Raw genomic sequence first — 14,236 nt, 5'->3', positions numbered from 1 at the left:
CCCTCTTTCTCTACGCAGTCCTGGCCCCAAGGGGCTAAAACAGCTCCCTGTCTGGCTTGGGAGGCTGGGAGGTGGATAACTAGGATGGGGGGGCCGAGGGGGAGGAAGGAGGGGGGTCTTGCGCAAGCGCACGTCGCTGCTCGGACCGCCAATGCTGCTGCCTCCCGGAGCAGAGGGAGGCAGGAGAGGAGGGAGGGAGAAGAGGGGAAGGGAGGGGGAGGCGGCACTTGGGCTGCAGCTCGCAACCAGAGGCAGTCTCTCTCAGCTCTCGGGAGGGACGGGGAGCGGCAGCCGCGGAGTAGGATGCTCTGCGGGGCGCCCTGAGCCTGGGGCGCGTGAAGCAGCTTCGGGGGCCGGGGCCACAGGGCAGCTTTCACCATGCATCAGTCCCTGACTCAGCAGCGGTCCAGCGACATGTCCCTGCCGGATTCCATGGGTAAGTCTAGCCGCCCTGCCTAGGGGCGGCGGCGGCAAGGGGTGAGTGCGCTGCCCCCTGGACTGCGAGCGCCCCGGCCGCCTCGAGAGCCAGGGAGCGGGTAGCGCGGGCGAGGGAGGGGGGTCCGCGCGCCCCAGCGTCGGGGTCCCGGACCCGAGCCCCAGGGGAGCGGCCCGGCGGGGGCGGGGACGACGCGCGGAGATGCGAGCGCCCAGCTTGCGTCGGAGTATCCCTGCCCCGGAGTGCGGGTGTGTGCGTGTTTGTGTGCGTGTGCCGACAGTCTTGCAGCCGGTGGTAAATCCCAGCTGTCTGGGGATCAAAACACTTCCCTGCAACCTGCGCCTTCGCTTTCCATTAGACGCTCCCGCTTTGCAAAGTCCCCGTCACTTCTAGGAGCTCACGACTAACGAGAATTAGAAGAAGCAGGGTCCTCGCCCCCTCCCAACTCTGTGGGAGCTGCCCTGAAATTCAGAGCTGCGGTGGGGGGAGGCCTGACTTGCACCTCGCTGATGGGGGGGTTTGCGCAACCCTGGGGGATGGGCGGCGGGGGGTGGGGAGAAGAAAGGGGGGGCTGGCAGGAGGGGAATTCCTGAGGAATCACTCAAGACAGCCCAGCCCTGCCGTCTGCAGCGGCAGGATCAACATTCCTTGAATTCGATTCCTATTTTGCTCCAAATGCCCGGAATTGTGCGTGAGTGTGAAAAAAGAGGGGGAACGACGAGTGAGAGCGCGAGAAAGAAAGCGAGCGCGAGCCCGCGCGTCTTCTGAAGTCGCGGTTTTCCTCTCAGGGTGGAAGGGAGGGGGAGGGGGGGAAACCCACTAGCCTGATTTGGTTCAACACCTTTCCTCATGAAAAGTGGGGGACAGCTGCCTCCAGGCACCAACTTGGCTGCCCCTAGAAGCTGCTTTTTGGTAGTTACAAACAAACAAAAACCCCAGTCCCACTCAGCGGTTAGGCACCTTCCCAAGTACTATGATTTCACTGGGCGGAGAAATTAATTTGGAGCCCAGGAGAGCGGGAGGGGATTGTCAAACCATGATCCCACCTAACTTAAAATTCGCCTCGGATACACTTTAACCAAATCGAGCTCTCTTTCCCACATACTTTACATTCTGCAAAATCCCTCCGTCCCGAATTCTTGCCATCCAGTCCGCTCAGGTCTAATCCGAAGAATTTGCGGGAACATCGAGGGGAGGGGGCGGGGAGGGGGCTGAACCCCCTACGTGAGCTCCCTACTGCCTGCAGAAGACCCCGTCTCAACAGAATTCGTTCACCGGAGGGGCCCCAGAAAGCGTTATCTCCTGGATGGTGGAAAGATCCGTATTTCCAGTGGTTTTGCATATTCAGTATAAGAATTTGCTCTTTTTTTATTTTTAAGGGCGTAGTTATTTGCAACGTGGTACAAATGAGGCCAAGGACTCGGGTCCGAATCCAGAACCCAGCAGTACCAGCCCCCCCCAGCTCTCTCTCCCCAACACGCGCGCACACACACACACGCGCACAAGCACACGCACACAGAATGCACTCCTCACCTTGGCCAGCTGTGGCGCCAACGCAGCCCTGGCTCCCCGACGCCAGGCCGGTGCGCGAGGGAGGGCTGGGTGGAAGAGTGCGAGATTTCGGTCGCGCGCATCCCCGCAGTGGGCCACAACCGCCTGCAAACCCGGCCGTCCGCGCCCGCCCGTCTGCCCGTGCGGGAGTGGGCAGGTTAGGGACCCCGGGCGTAGAGCGTTGCTCCTTGGCACCCTGCTCTGTGGGTTGGGGAACGAGATGAAGACAGCTCTTTCTTGGGCTCCCAGGGGCCCTCAGCCAATCATGCGTTTCCCAAAAGATCTGCGCAACAGGAAGATGAGTGGGCTTCGCCCAGCCCAGACTCGACACTGAGGGGAAAGAATCAGAGATCCCGTATGGACGCGCGAGCCCTCTCCACACAGCCCGCTTCGTAAAGTGCGCAGACCGAGGGCACTAGCAAATTCCCCAGTCGAGTGGTAACCCTGGGTTTCCAGAGTTTGGACAGGGGAGTCTCCCCGGAGTTCCCTGGCGCTGGTCCCGCACAGCCCAGGCCTGAATCAGCGTCTAGGCTACTTAGGAGCTACTCCCACTTAACTCAGCCCTGGCAACGCCACCTTCCCTTGCACGGGGGGAAGGGAAGTGGAGGTGGGTGGGTTAGTGTTTCAGCTTCCAAGGGCAGCATTTCTGAGGGGATTCCCTCTACTGGCAGGACACAACCAAAGCCAAAACAATAAAATATAAAACACACGGACACACACTGCACCAAGGTGCCTGCACTCTACGCTTGCTGGCTGGCTGGGGCGGAGCAGGCGCATGGCTGGTAATTTGACTCCGGCGCCCCTTCGTCCCCTCCCAGCTACCCCCATCTCCCTTTTGGCAACACCGCCCCCAGGCGCTAAGGCACCTCTACTACAGCGGGGCTCTCCTTCCCTTGCAAATAACATATTTGTGATTCACCGGTGGCCTTGGATGTCTCCGGTCAAAGAATTGCCCAAAGGGGGGATTTCAGCACCTTTAAGGAAATGTTTGGGAGACTGGCAGAGCCTTGAGGCTCTTGTGTGGGCAGCCACCTGTTTCCACCGATGCTCAAGGCTGAGACTTCCGGGACCCTCCCTGTATGGCAAAGCTGACTCAGGTAAGCAAATCCGAATCGGTTCAAAGATCAGCCCGAAGAATTAGCCAGTCAGCAACAACATAGTGCACAGGACAGGATACTGGGCCTCCATCCTTGCTGCACTCTGACAGAGATTACACACCCTATAATCAAGGCGTGGAATCAAGAACAGGTACTAGGTAAAAAACCAAGTGAGCAGAGACAATCATCCTACCTTCTGGCAACCCACACCTTGGTTCCTGTCAGGTGCATAATCCTGGAACTGGTGGACATCCTATGGGTTGTGGACCAGACCCACAATTACAACTGTAATTGTAGCAGTTATAATTAATATACTTACTGAGTGACGTATCTAGGAACTCAGGGACATGAAATAATGAGTGATTAGAGTGAGCTTGATCAAGAAAAACTTCTCGGAGGAGGTGAATTTTGAGAAGGTTTCAGAAGAAGGGAGGGACTCAGATTCAAAGACCGCAGTGCAGGTGGGGCTCTGACCAGGGAGGGGAACTCGGAGGAGGGAGAAGCTGGCTGAATTGGGAAGGGTGGAGACAGCAAATAATTGGGCCCTTCTAGAGCAGAGCATCCTGGTCGTCACGAATCTGGGGTGGAGGAGGGGCACTGCAGAGAGGGAGGGCTGCAGTAGTTCTGCAGGGAGGCTGCTGGGGGCGGAGGGGGGCAGGCGGTGCCAGTGACGGGATTCAGACTCTCCCACTGCTGTTGGTTGCAGGGCTGGTTGTTGTTGTCTAAACAGAGAGATGCTGGGCGCCAAGTAGACAGGCTGGTGAGAGCCACTGGGGTTGTGACACTAGTTGGCCAGAAAGCTTTTAGATCTGGGGAGCCCTTGGGTGTACCCTATTTTAAAAAACCAATTCTATGAGCGTAGCCCATATTTATTCTCACAGTTCCCCCCTACAGCCTTTTTGATTAGAAAGGAAGCGATTCTGAGATGTTGACTCTTGTTTATTCAACAAGTATTGACTACTCACTAGGTATCAGACACTGTGCTGGGCACTGTTTTCACATACCTGCTGCTTTATTGAAGTACCTTATGGTGTCGAGGTTTTTTTGATATGTTGATTTACTAAACAAAATCGGAATAAGATGTTCCTGTGTTTACGGGAACATCTAAGGCGGGCCCCAAATTGTACCCTAATAAGAACAGAACTCTACTTCTCCCTTCTTAAATAGAACAACAGCCAGGAAAATGTCCTAAGTAGACACAAAGAGCTGCTTTTTTGGGAGCCTGGGCCACACCTTTAGAGGACAGGTGCGTCTTGCTTTAAGTAGATGTGACTTTTCAGTCAAATTGACACTAAAGATAATTGGAAGGGGTGATTCTTCACTTTTCAAAGGGATTCACCCTGGGGTTCCTTAAAATGGTCAACTCCCCAAGTGCAGCTAGAAGTGATTTCATTTTACACAATTTTAGTCCTTAGAGTGTAAAATAAGGGGTGACTTGGGGGAGGATGTGAGGGGACAGAGAATAGATATTCAACCTAGTGATGGGAGAGTTTTCTTAGGAATTTTATCCCAAACTAATCCTATCCGGAGGCAAGGGCCCTGTGGAGCTGCAGGATCTCTGCCTGGGTTTCTCAACTGACTGGATTTTCAATTCAGGTTCCAAAGCAGGAAAAAAAAAAATAGATTTTTCAAATGACACCATGTGGTTTGCTGAGTCACTTTTCTGACCTGGCTCCTGTTCTTTTAAGAGTTAGAGTGATATTTGCAAAGGAGACCCAAGAGCTGTGAATAAGATCAAAAGCCAGTTGGCCGGGAAGGAGCAGGCGAGTGATACCCCGAATTGAGAAAGACTGTATACACACACTCCCCCACATCTAGTCTCTAAGGTGGCATGTTTTCCCTGTGAGGTGTTGAGACACTTCCCTCACTCTCTTTGGCCAGTTTGGGGTCGGGGAGGGCTAAGATGGTGTAGAAATGCAGACAGGGGTGGGGGGCGATGTTGGTAAGTTTATGTTAGAACCCCTCTGTGGAGCCAACTGGAAGATTCACTGAGAACTGGCTGTCATCAAATGGACTTAGGGATCCTGGTTTGGAGGCTCATGTAAGGTCCCTGGAAATCTAGAGGAGGGGTAACTAACCTTCAGATAAACAGAAGAAATAAATCCTGCTCCTCCCCCCCCAACCCTTCGCAGTCTGTGTCTCCCTGCTCTGCTCCTCTGTTTACCAGCAGTCAGCTCTCCATCTGCATCCCAAATAGCCCTCTCACACAAAGGGCCCTGATGTCACAGGTGTCTCCAGCGGGTCCGTTGTTTTTCCCCCTAGAGGCTGGACTCAGGCCCCCCAGGAGAGGAGCCTCGTTTCCCAACTCACTTTACCTCTCCTCCCAGGGTGCGATATGGCGCTTTAGTCTGTGGGTGCCTCCAAACGCTCAAGCCACTTCTACATTTCGATGTAAAATGGTCTTGGAATAGTACCGTATTAGAAATGACCCTGATGAGTCACGGCCCTCACTTTCGAGGCTGACGTCAGGGGAGAGACCGCCAGCCCCTCCCACCTCCCTTGGAGCCTTGGGCAGGGACCGCACTGGGGGAGACGAGACGGATGGTGGGGCTCACCCAGGGTGGCACTCCTGAACGCCCTTCTTCCCTCGAGGAGGGGGCATCTGCTGGGGGCTGCAGAGCCAGCCACAGTGCCTCCCTCTCAGCACCATCAGGCCTCCTGGGTCTCCCTGGTTTTCTCGCCTCCCTTCCCCTTCCTTCATCCCCTCTCCCCTCCCTCCCAGTGGTGCAGTCTGGGCGGCTTCAAAGGCAGCTGCTTCCTGAGGCTGCAGCGAGGCCTCCCAGAATGGCGGGGTCCTGCGATCAGTCCCAAGTGGCCTCTTTAGGCCCATAAATGACAGCCAAGCCACCTGAGTGGGCAACCCTGTCATAAGGCTCCCCACTAGAGAACTGGACTCTCATAGCAAGTCCCCCAGTTGCTTATTTTTATGAGAACTCCTAGGTGTAACTCATCCCTGGTATTTCCTGTTGAGAACCCCCTCCAGAAAAAACGCACGCAGAGTGTTGAGCAGTGCTTCATTCCTTAGAAAAGAAAATTAAATTCAAAAGCGAGTCTAGATACCATTTTTCTATCTGACTTAATAAGCCTGTTTTCGAAAAAAAATATTGGTTTGCACTATCGTGTCCGATAAGCACTGAGTAGGAGAACGGGTTTCTCATCATTTGTATTTACGTCACCCTCACATAAGCCTAAACGGTGTAAGTTATAATCCTCCCCATCTACCTCCCCCGATACATATCTTTGTGGACTAATGGCCTCCAAACACTTACTTTATTACACGCATTTGTTATGTGGCAAATCTTGCCAACACACCATTTTTAAAGTTTATACATGAGGTGGCAAATGTCAGAAATAAATGAAAAAAAAAATCCCAGTACCTGGCTTGGTTCTGATATTTACACTGAAGATGAAATTTCATATCTCCAGCTTATGACAAAACCCTCCTTAGTTGCATATTGGCCTTAAAATATTTCCATTTAATATCTCCACAGTACACTTTCCATCTATCACGTACCTTATAATTTGGCTTAAAAAAGAAACACTTCACTAAGTGGGTATGATACATCTTTTATCGAATGTGTTTAGTTTTGTTTTTATGTAACTGGTACAATTTCTTCTGTTGTTTATTTTCAAACTGGAAACATATATATATGTTTGTAAACGTAACACCTGATGACTGCAAAAAACTAAAGCTCCATCTCTTCCCCATAATTCCACTCCCCAGAGATAACCCCAGTTACCAGTTGAAGTAGGAAAGGAAAACCTTCCTAGTGATTTTTTTCTGTAAGTCCATCCCTTCTCCAGCCGAAATGAGCAATTTCAGTTTCTCTGTGTGCTTTCAGGAGCCTTTAATCGGAGGAAACGAAACTCCATCTATGTCACTGTGACTTTGCTTATTGTGTCCGTGTTAATTCTCACGGTGGGCCTCGCCGCAACCACCAGGACCCAGAATGTGACTGTTGGAGGTTATTACCCGGGAGTTATTGTGAGTATCAAAGGCATAGGTGGGTCTCAGTAGCTTGCTGGCTACAGACATTTGGTTCTACTCTGATGGTTTTCAATTCTGTTTGAGTTTCTGTGTTTGCTCAGTTTTCCTCCTTTATATATCTCTCTACGTTTATATAGAGAAACAGCTCTGGGCTGGTTTAGAGGAGCACTGGACTAAGACTCAGAAGAATCCCAGCTCCATCCCTAACTAGCAGTGTGATCCTGAGCAAGTCATCTCACTCTTTAGGACCCCAGTTTTCTGGTCTAGGACATGTTACTAATTAGCAGTGTTAACCTTAGGCTGAGGTCCTTTCCTCTCTGGGCATCTGCTTTCCTATATATATAATAGGGGTCACCTGACTTTACCTGAAATCTGAGGACCCTTGCAGCTTGACAGTCTGTGACGCACAGCACTGATCTCCAAAGTCATCCTGCCCTCCTCTCAGGAAAAATATGTGGAATGTTTACTCCTCAAATATGTGTATTTATTCATTTACAAATTATATGCACAGTCATAAAACATACAAAAATGGAAGTTCAAAAATTAGATTACAATGAAATACACTTTAATTTTTAATATCTTCATACTAGCACTAACTAAAATTTCAAGGAATGATACGCACTTCGCATGAAATCTCGTTAAAGAGAGTGGCTGTAAGTCGTTATTTCAAATAGCTTACTAGATAATTTTGAATATTTCGGGCTTCCTTCTCAGATGTGAACGGATTGTCATGAGCATCATTGTTTTTTTAATGTGATCTCACAGTGTGGCTGACAAAGAGCTCACCCTGAGAGTTCCAAGGGTCAGCTCTGTCATTTTCTCGCTGTGTTACATTATTAGGGTCATCTTCAACTCATGGTTTATCAACAGCAGTCTTTCCAAACTCCTTGTCCATTTTCTTGGGACTAGTTTAGTGAAGACTAGATAAGACTATCGGGGCACACGTAAACTGCCCCACCACCAACCCTTTGCTGCTTGGAACCTGCCCTCCTCCAGAACAATAGCTCTCGCCTTGTCACCTGACATTCACACCGAGGGAGGGCGCCAGTGACAGTCTGTTCATTGAATATTTGTAACGCGTAATTTCGTTCCTATTCTTTTAGATAAACAAAAAATAGGAAACAAGAGTTCAAATCGTTTCTTTCCATACTTCAGTGGATTATTTTACCCATCCCCGGGCTGCATGCAATCCACTCTAGAAAGCGCTGAACTCTTTGCATACAAAAACCTCATTTTATATCAAATCATCATGTTGTATATGAAACGAAATGAAATATATACCATTTTATTTGCCAATTATACCTCAATATAATTGAGGAAAAAAGAAAAGAAAAAGAAAACCAAACACAAACCTCATTTGGATCTACACACACTGCTGTTGAACCCTAAAACCTAACTCTAGAGGTCGGATCGTATTTTGAATATCAACTAAATGACTTCCCAATTGTAACTGCTAGAGAGCGGGAAGGGAGGTTAGGGTGGATTTTTGTTGTTGTTGTTTACATTTTAGGTTATCAGGGAGGGCAGACGGCTTTGTTGCTGTTGTTTTGTTTCTTTTCTTTTTTACTCTTTATTTGGAGTGGGGGGTGTTGGAAAGAGAAGCAAAGGAAGGGGAAAGGATTAAAGATGGATGCCTTTGACAAACCAGCACCGTGAGTGACCAAGCCTGACGCCTGTTGCCTAGGTCACCGATTCCGCAGTCAGCCTTCTCAATAGCCCTAGCTGAGCCGGGGCCTGACACGGGGGCCCAGCTGCTGAAGGCCGCCCGCCCTTCCTGGGAAGTTCCTTCGCAGCTCTTGAGTCGAGGGCAGGTGTCCCACAGACACCGTCTGGTGCCCTCTGCTAGGCATGTGATGTGAGAACCCACCCGGTCCACTTCCTGTGGTGAGGCAAGAAAACCAGTCATCAGCAGAATTGGGTTTTATTTTTAAACACAAGAGGGGCGGGGGACAGAGGAAGGGGGGGTAAGATTGCATTTTGGTGGCTTGGGAAAGCAATTTATAGGGTCTGCGTGACCTCTTGGGCTTCAGGTAGCTGCATTTAGTAAAAGGTTTCTGACTGATGAGCAAATGCTCAAGCCAAGATTCAGACTCTCCCTGGGTGAGAGGAAGGTATTTTCCATGTCATTTAAGAGTAGCAACTACTATTCATGAACGGTGCCTCTGAACCTTCTCTGTAGAATATCTGCCTGTGGGTGGCTGGGTTGGAATACATTAACAAAGGAAGGAGGGCGCGTGATTGTTGTTATTGGAGTACCTGACGTTCAGCTAGCACTGGAAGTTGAAGCAGTGGGGGCGTGTGTCTGTGCGTGTGTGTCTGGCTAAGAGCTAATATGGAAATGTTAATAGGAGAGCCAGCCCTAGCAGTGTGCCCTACGGTTTAACCTTAAGTTTTTTTCTTTTATAGTTCCTGTAGATTGTTTCTTTAAAATGGGTTTTAATTATAGGAAGTGAAGGGGGGAAGACTGCAGATTGAAGAGCAGAAAAATCCATTTGAGTTGAGAGGTCAGATTATGTTATAACAAATACAATAAACAACTCGTACCTCTGAAACAATAAATGCCTGAGAATCCAGATTTATCCGGGACTGGGGTGCTTTCACTAATTGAATAGTTTGGTTATTAGAGAGGTATTATATAAACTCTAAGCCAGTGGTTTCCCCACCTTGGTGTGTATTTTAATAAACACCCCAGGGGAGTCTAATTCAGGTGGATGGGCAACCACCTGGAGAACTAAAACACAATAAACAAAGTATGCTTGCAATAAAACCAGAACGAGCAAAATGTGGCATTTTCAGATTCCACACTATCAAATTGGTCAGTTTGAATATAAAGACCATTGTATAGATTTGTGGGAAAATTTCAGGTTATTTGGAACTCTGCTGTTTTAGGACTCTGGTTAAATGTGTACATGAGAATTTAAAATTTTACAACAAACAAATTAGGGAGCAGTTACTAGATTTAAAGACGACTTAAAGACTACTTACCATACAGTTCATTTAAATATTGAGATCTCAGGCATTGAAAAATATAATCGTGTTTGTATAACTCTAAGTCATGCAAAACTTTTCTGAGCCATCTTTATTTTGCCAAACGAGATGCCCTTGTACAGTGAGGTGCATTATGATAGGGTGTTAGCTACTCTACCTGAGCTAGAATGTGGTATCATTATCCTAAGACATGTATGCAACAGGCATCTTTAAAGATGTGCTCATCTGTACAGGCTAAAATGTAAAATTTTTAAAAAATTAAAACCAACACAGAAAGACAAACTGGCTTAGGATTTTTACTGTCCTCGAATGTTCAAGACATAGTCTATTCCAGAAGAGTTCCAGTGAGCTTTCTACTCTGGAGGCCTAAAAAAACCCAAGAGCCTCGGTTGTATGAAGATGGAAAAGGCAGGGGAGAGAGCCAGCTCCTTCTCTATAGCTCTCTAACCTTACGTCCAGGAGAACGAGGCCTCTACATGTGTTTCCCATGCAACCCACAAGATGGAGTTGGCCACCTGATCAGTGCTGAAAGCCTTTCACTCTAGAACCTTCTCCACCAGCTGTCATACTGCTAGGGCCCACACCAGCCTGGGTTTTCTTTCAGGAAAGAAACCAGGAGCTTCTGTCCCCTCTCCCAGGCAGGGGAAGGGGCGGGGGGTCCAGTTAATTGAAAATTATATCAGAGTTGCCATGGGGTAGTAGGAGGCAGAGACAACAGGGATCATTCAAAACAGTCAATAGGCCAGAAACCTTCTCTAGGCCAGTGTGGCTTCAGCTTCACATGTGAAGACTCTTGATAAATCCAACAAAGTTTTGACTAACTTGAATGTTCAGGAACTAGAAGGTCTGGATAGTGGGATTTTGTGGTTTATTGTGAATTAGGCAGAAATTTTTTCTCCCTCTTGTTGAAAATGTTTCGAAAATACAAGATCATTCTAAGATAAAGTTCCTAGCTTAGTAAGTACATTTCAGAGATGACACTTGAGTCTTGATTTGCTAGATAAGACTAACCTTCATTGGCTTCCTGTTGCCTCCTTAGCACTGTCATTCAAAGCTCTCTGAAGATGCCCTTGGCCTGGTCTCCCATACCTTTCTTTTACCAAAATTGTCAATTTACAGTCCCCTGAACATGTCTTGGGCTGGAACGTCCTCCCTGTGCTCTCTCTCTCTGTTTATCCAAATGCTCTGTCCTATTCCAACTTAAAGACACAGCTGGGACATTTCTCAGCTACTGGGATCCACAGTGGTGTCTACCATCTTTGAACTCCCTACCGTAGATTCCTTCCACTCACAGTTCTTGGGAAATAGTCACATTCTGCTTTGTGGGTTGTTGGGCTATATTCTCATTTAGCTTTGTTTATACAGGTCCACAATCCCTTATCTGAACCCTTGGGTCAGATGTGTTTGCAAATTTAGACTGTTTTGTTTGGTTTTTAATTTCAGAAAGATAATAGACTGCATATATCATATATTATCTAACATCCCAGTGGGGTCTTGAGGTATACCCCATAATCAAGCACCTTCATCTTTCTACAATAAACTGTGAATTTTTACACTAAGTAGATAAACATTATAAAATAACCTCATGTCAGTTCAAGGTCAGGTTTTGCCACCAAGTTTGTTACCAAAAACCCTTTTGGTTTTAAGAGCTTTGTTGATTTCAGGATTACAGAAAGGGATTGTGGACCCATTATCTACTTACAGCTTCTCGAGGCTGAGTCTTGTTGGTCTTGGTATCATACCCCACCCCGCTTCCTGGCCTCCAGATCACAGGTCTAGCACAGTGCCTGCCACAGAGTAGATGTCCAATTAATACTTGTTGAATGATTAATCCATTCGCACCTCAGTCCCAGTGGACGGGAATAGGCATAGTTTATAGGGTGCAGCCTAAAGAGAGCTCTTGAATCTGAGTTCTAATGATTTGCCTTTTTTTCTTCTACAAGTGGAGGGCAGCCAAAACAAAGCAAACTGGTTATTTGTTCAGGTAATGGGGAGTCAAGATGGAGTTCCAAAGGTCTGAACATTCCATGATTCCGGGCAGTTCCCGAGCGAGGACCACAGAGCTTACCTTTCTGAGGCCTCAGGAGAGCAAACAGTTGATTAGAAGCAGCTGCCCATTTTCAGGAAATTCTGTTGATTTTTCCTTCTTTACTTTCACCCCCTCAGCTCTTCCTCAAATAGGACTTCTCACTCCATCCTTACAGGGAACTTCTTCCCTGGGGGGTAGCGGTGAAGGTCACTATTCTGCTAACACTGGCCACAAATACAGCAAAGTGTGGCTGGAAGAACACCAGCTGTTAGGGGATCTGAGGGCTCGTCCTGGCCCTGCCGTGAACTTGCTGTAAGAGGGGATGAGTCCATACAATTCTCTAGGCCTCCATTTTGCTCTCTATCAAATGGGAATGATATGAGCTCCACCAAACTCCCTAACATGACTGTGACCAAGGTGGAGGGCAAGCGCTTCTTTAAATTCAAATGCTCTTCAAATGTAAGGTAGTTTTAGTGATACTGGTGAGTTAGTTCATAAACCTGTCATCCAAATGAATGAATTCTTCCAGCCAGGACTCAACTGATATTAGTTCCCCACCTGGTGAACTCTACCTGTCTTTGACCCCATTTATCCCCTCTGTGAGATCTGAGAACGACCATGTATATGTATTTAGCAGCCTACCTTATGCAGGTCATGCTACATACATACCTTGTCTCATTTAATCCTCACAGCAGTCCTGTGTGGTCAGGACCATTATGATTCCCATTTAATAGGTGAGGAAACCGAAGCACAGAGAGGCTAAAGAACTAGCCCAAGGTCACACAGTTTATAAGTAGCAGAGCCAAGGATATAATACAAAATGAATTATTCTCTGCTCCTTCAGCACTTTGTTTCTACCTCGCCTGTGGTCCTTAAGCCACAGTCTGTCTCTCCCTCACTAGACTATGCACTCCTGCAGGGTAGGGGCCGTGTCATCTTATTTATCTCCCAAAAGTACTCAGTGAGTGTTAGAAAATGGAATGAGTTGGAGTGGAATAGAAATGGAATGGAAGGAAAGGGGAGGGAACTGGATGAAGTAACTGGTTGGCCTGGAATTTCCAGTCCCAAAGCACCTTGTCTTTCCAGCCAATTCCATGAGGCCTCAGGCCATCTCTTCCGGTCACTGCCATCAGAGAGTTATTTGAGAGTGTCAGGAAGAGCGAGTGTCTTTGCTTCCCATCTTAAGGCAAAGACTGCTGTTGAGGCTCAGAAGAACATTCAGGGAATATCTGTGGAAACTGATGAACCGCTCAGTGAAAGGACTTATTTTCCATGTAAGAAACTGCCCTCTGACTTTCTTTCAGTCTCCACAAATGGCCCAGATTGTCATAAGCACAGGCTATTCATGGAATTCTTCCTGAAAAATAAAAGCTGTGCAACATATCGGGAGGGGAGATAAGACAGAATACTAAACTCTTATGAAATAGAGCAAATAATGATAGGATTTGCCAGCTCAAATCAGGTTAGAGCTGCCCCAAGGTTAAGTGTCTTTAAAAATAGTAATAATAATCACTAGAACAATAACTCGTATTTACTGAGTACTTACTGTGTGCCAGGCCCTGTGCAAAGTTCTTTGACTGTATTGTCCTGGCTAATCCTTACAAAAATCCTATAAGACAGCTACTACTATGGTCCCCATTTTCCAGATAAGGAAACTGAGGTTTAGAGAGGTCAGTCAGTTTGTTCAAGTCGCACAGCCACAAGTGGAAGAGCTGGGGTTAGGAGCCAGGCTAGTCTGATGACCAGGTTTTAATCACTATACTTCATCACAACACATTTTAATTACATTTCAAATAAGACCAGGTGGGAGACAGGCGTAGTTTAACCGTTGAGTGAGGATGTTCTCAGTAGAGTCTTGGATGGCATGGGTTACACCTTTATGCTCTTCGGCTTCTGTTTCTCAAGAGGGATTGCTGGCTGAGTGGCCCTGCAGAATGAGTCCTTGGAAATTTGTATTCATTCCTTCCCTTCATTCTCTTTCATGCTTGGGTTTCTGAGGCAAGCGCCCAGTCCCCCTACACTGCCCCACCAGGCTCCTGCCCAGCCCTTGGGTCCATTAGATTTCCAAGACTTGGTGTAAGGCTTGGGGGCCTCAGACTGAAAGAGATGTCCCTGTAAGCCAAGGTAAGGCGGCAGATGGAAAGCCA

General features: G+C 47.9%; 1 protein-coding gene across 6 annotated transcripts in view; it reads left to right on the top strand.

The window, feature by feature from the left end:
* Positions 1–295: 295 nt before the first annotated feature.
* The window catches only part of TMEM255A (transmembrane protein 255A), a 47,992-nt gene continuing 34,051 nt past the window's right edge, over positions 296–14,236 (top strand). For 4 of the 6 annotated variants that reach the window (XR_003677824.2, XM_028482364.1, XM_028482363.1 and 1 more), the window contains exons 1-2: positions 1,311–3,084; positions 6,927–7,069. Coding sequence is in view for 5 of the 6 variants with exons in the window: in XM_028482364.1 (XP_028338165.1) it covers positions 2,763–3,084; positions 6,927–7,069 (465 nt within the window). In the remaining variant the exon portion in view is untranslated. Of the gene's footprint in view, positions 437–1,310; positions 3,085–6,926; positions 7,070–14,236 lie in introns of those variants that run through there. The other 2 variants (XM_007116068.2, XM_007116067.3) reach the window with 1 other exon arrangement.

Source organism: Physeter macrocephalus, chromosome 21 (assembly GCF_002837175.3).
Source record: "Physeter macrocephalus isolate SW-GA chromosome 21, ASM283717v5, whole genome shotgun sequence".
In the NCBI taxonomy this organism is placed as follows: domain Eukaryota; kingdom Metazoa; phylum Chordata; class Mammalia; order Artiodactyla; family Physeteridae; genus Physeter; species Physeter macrocephalus.
Note: the sequence above shows the minus strand (reverse complement) of the source record. Positions and strands in the feature narration are given on the sequence as shown.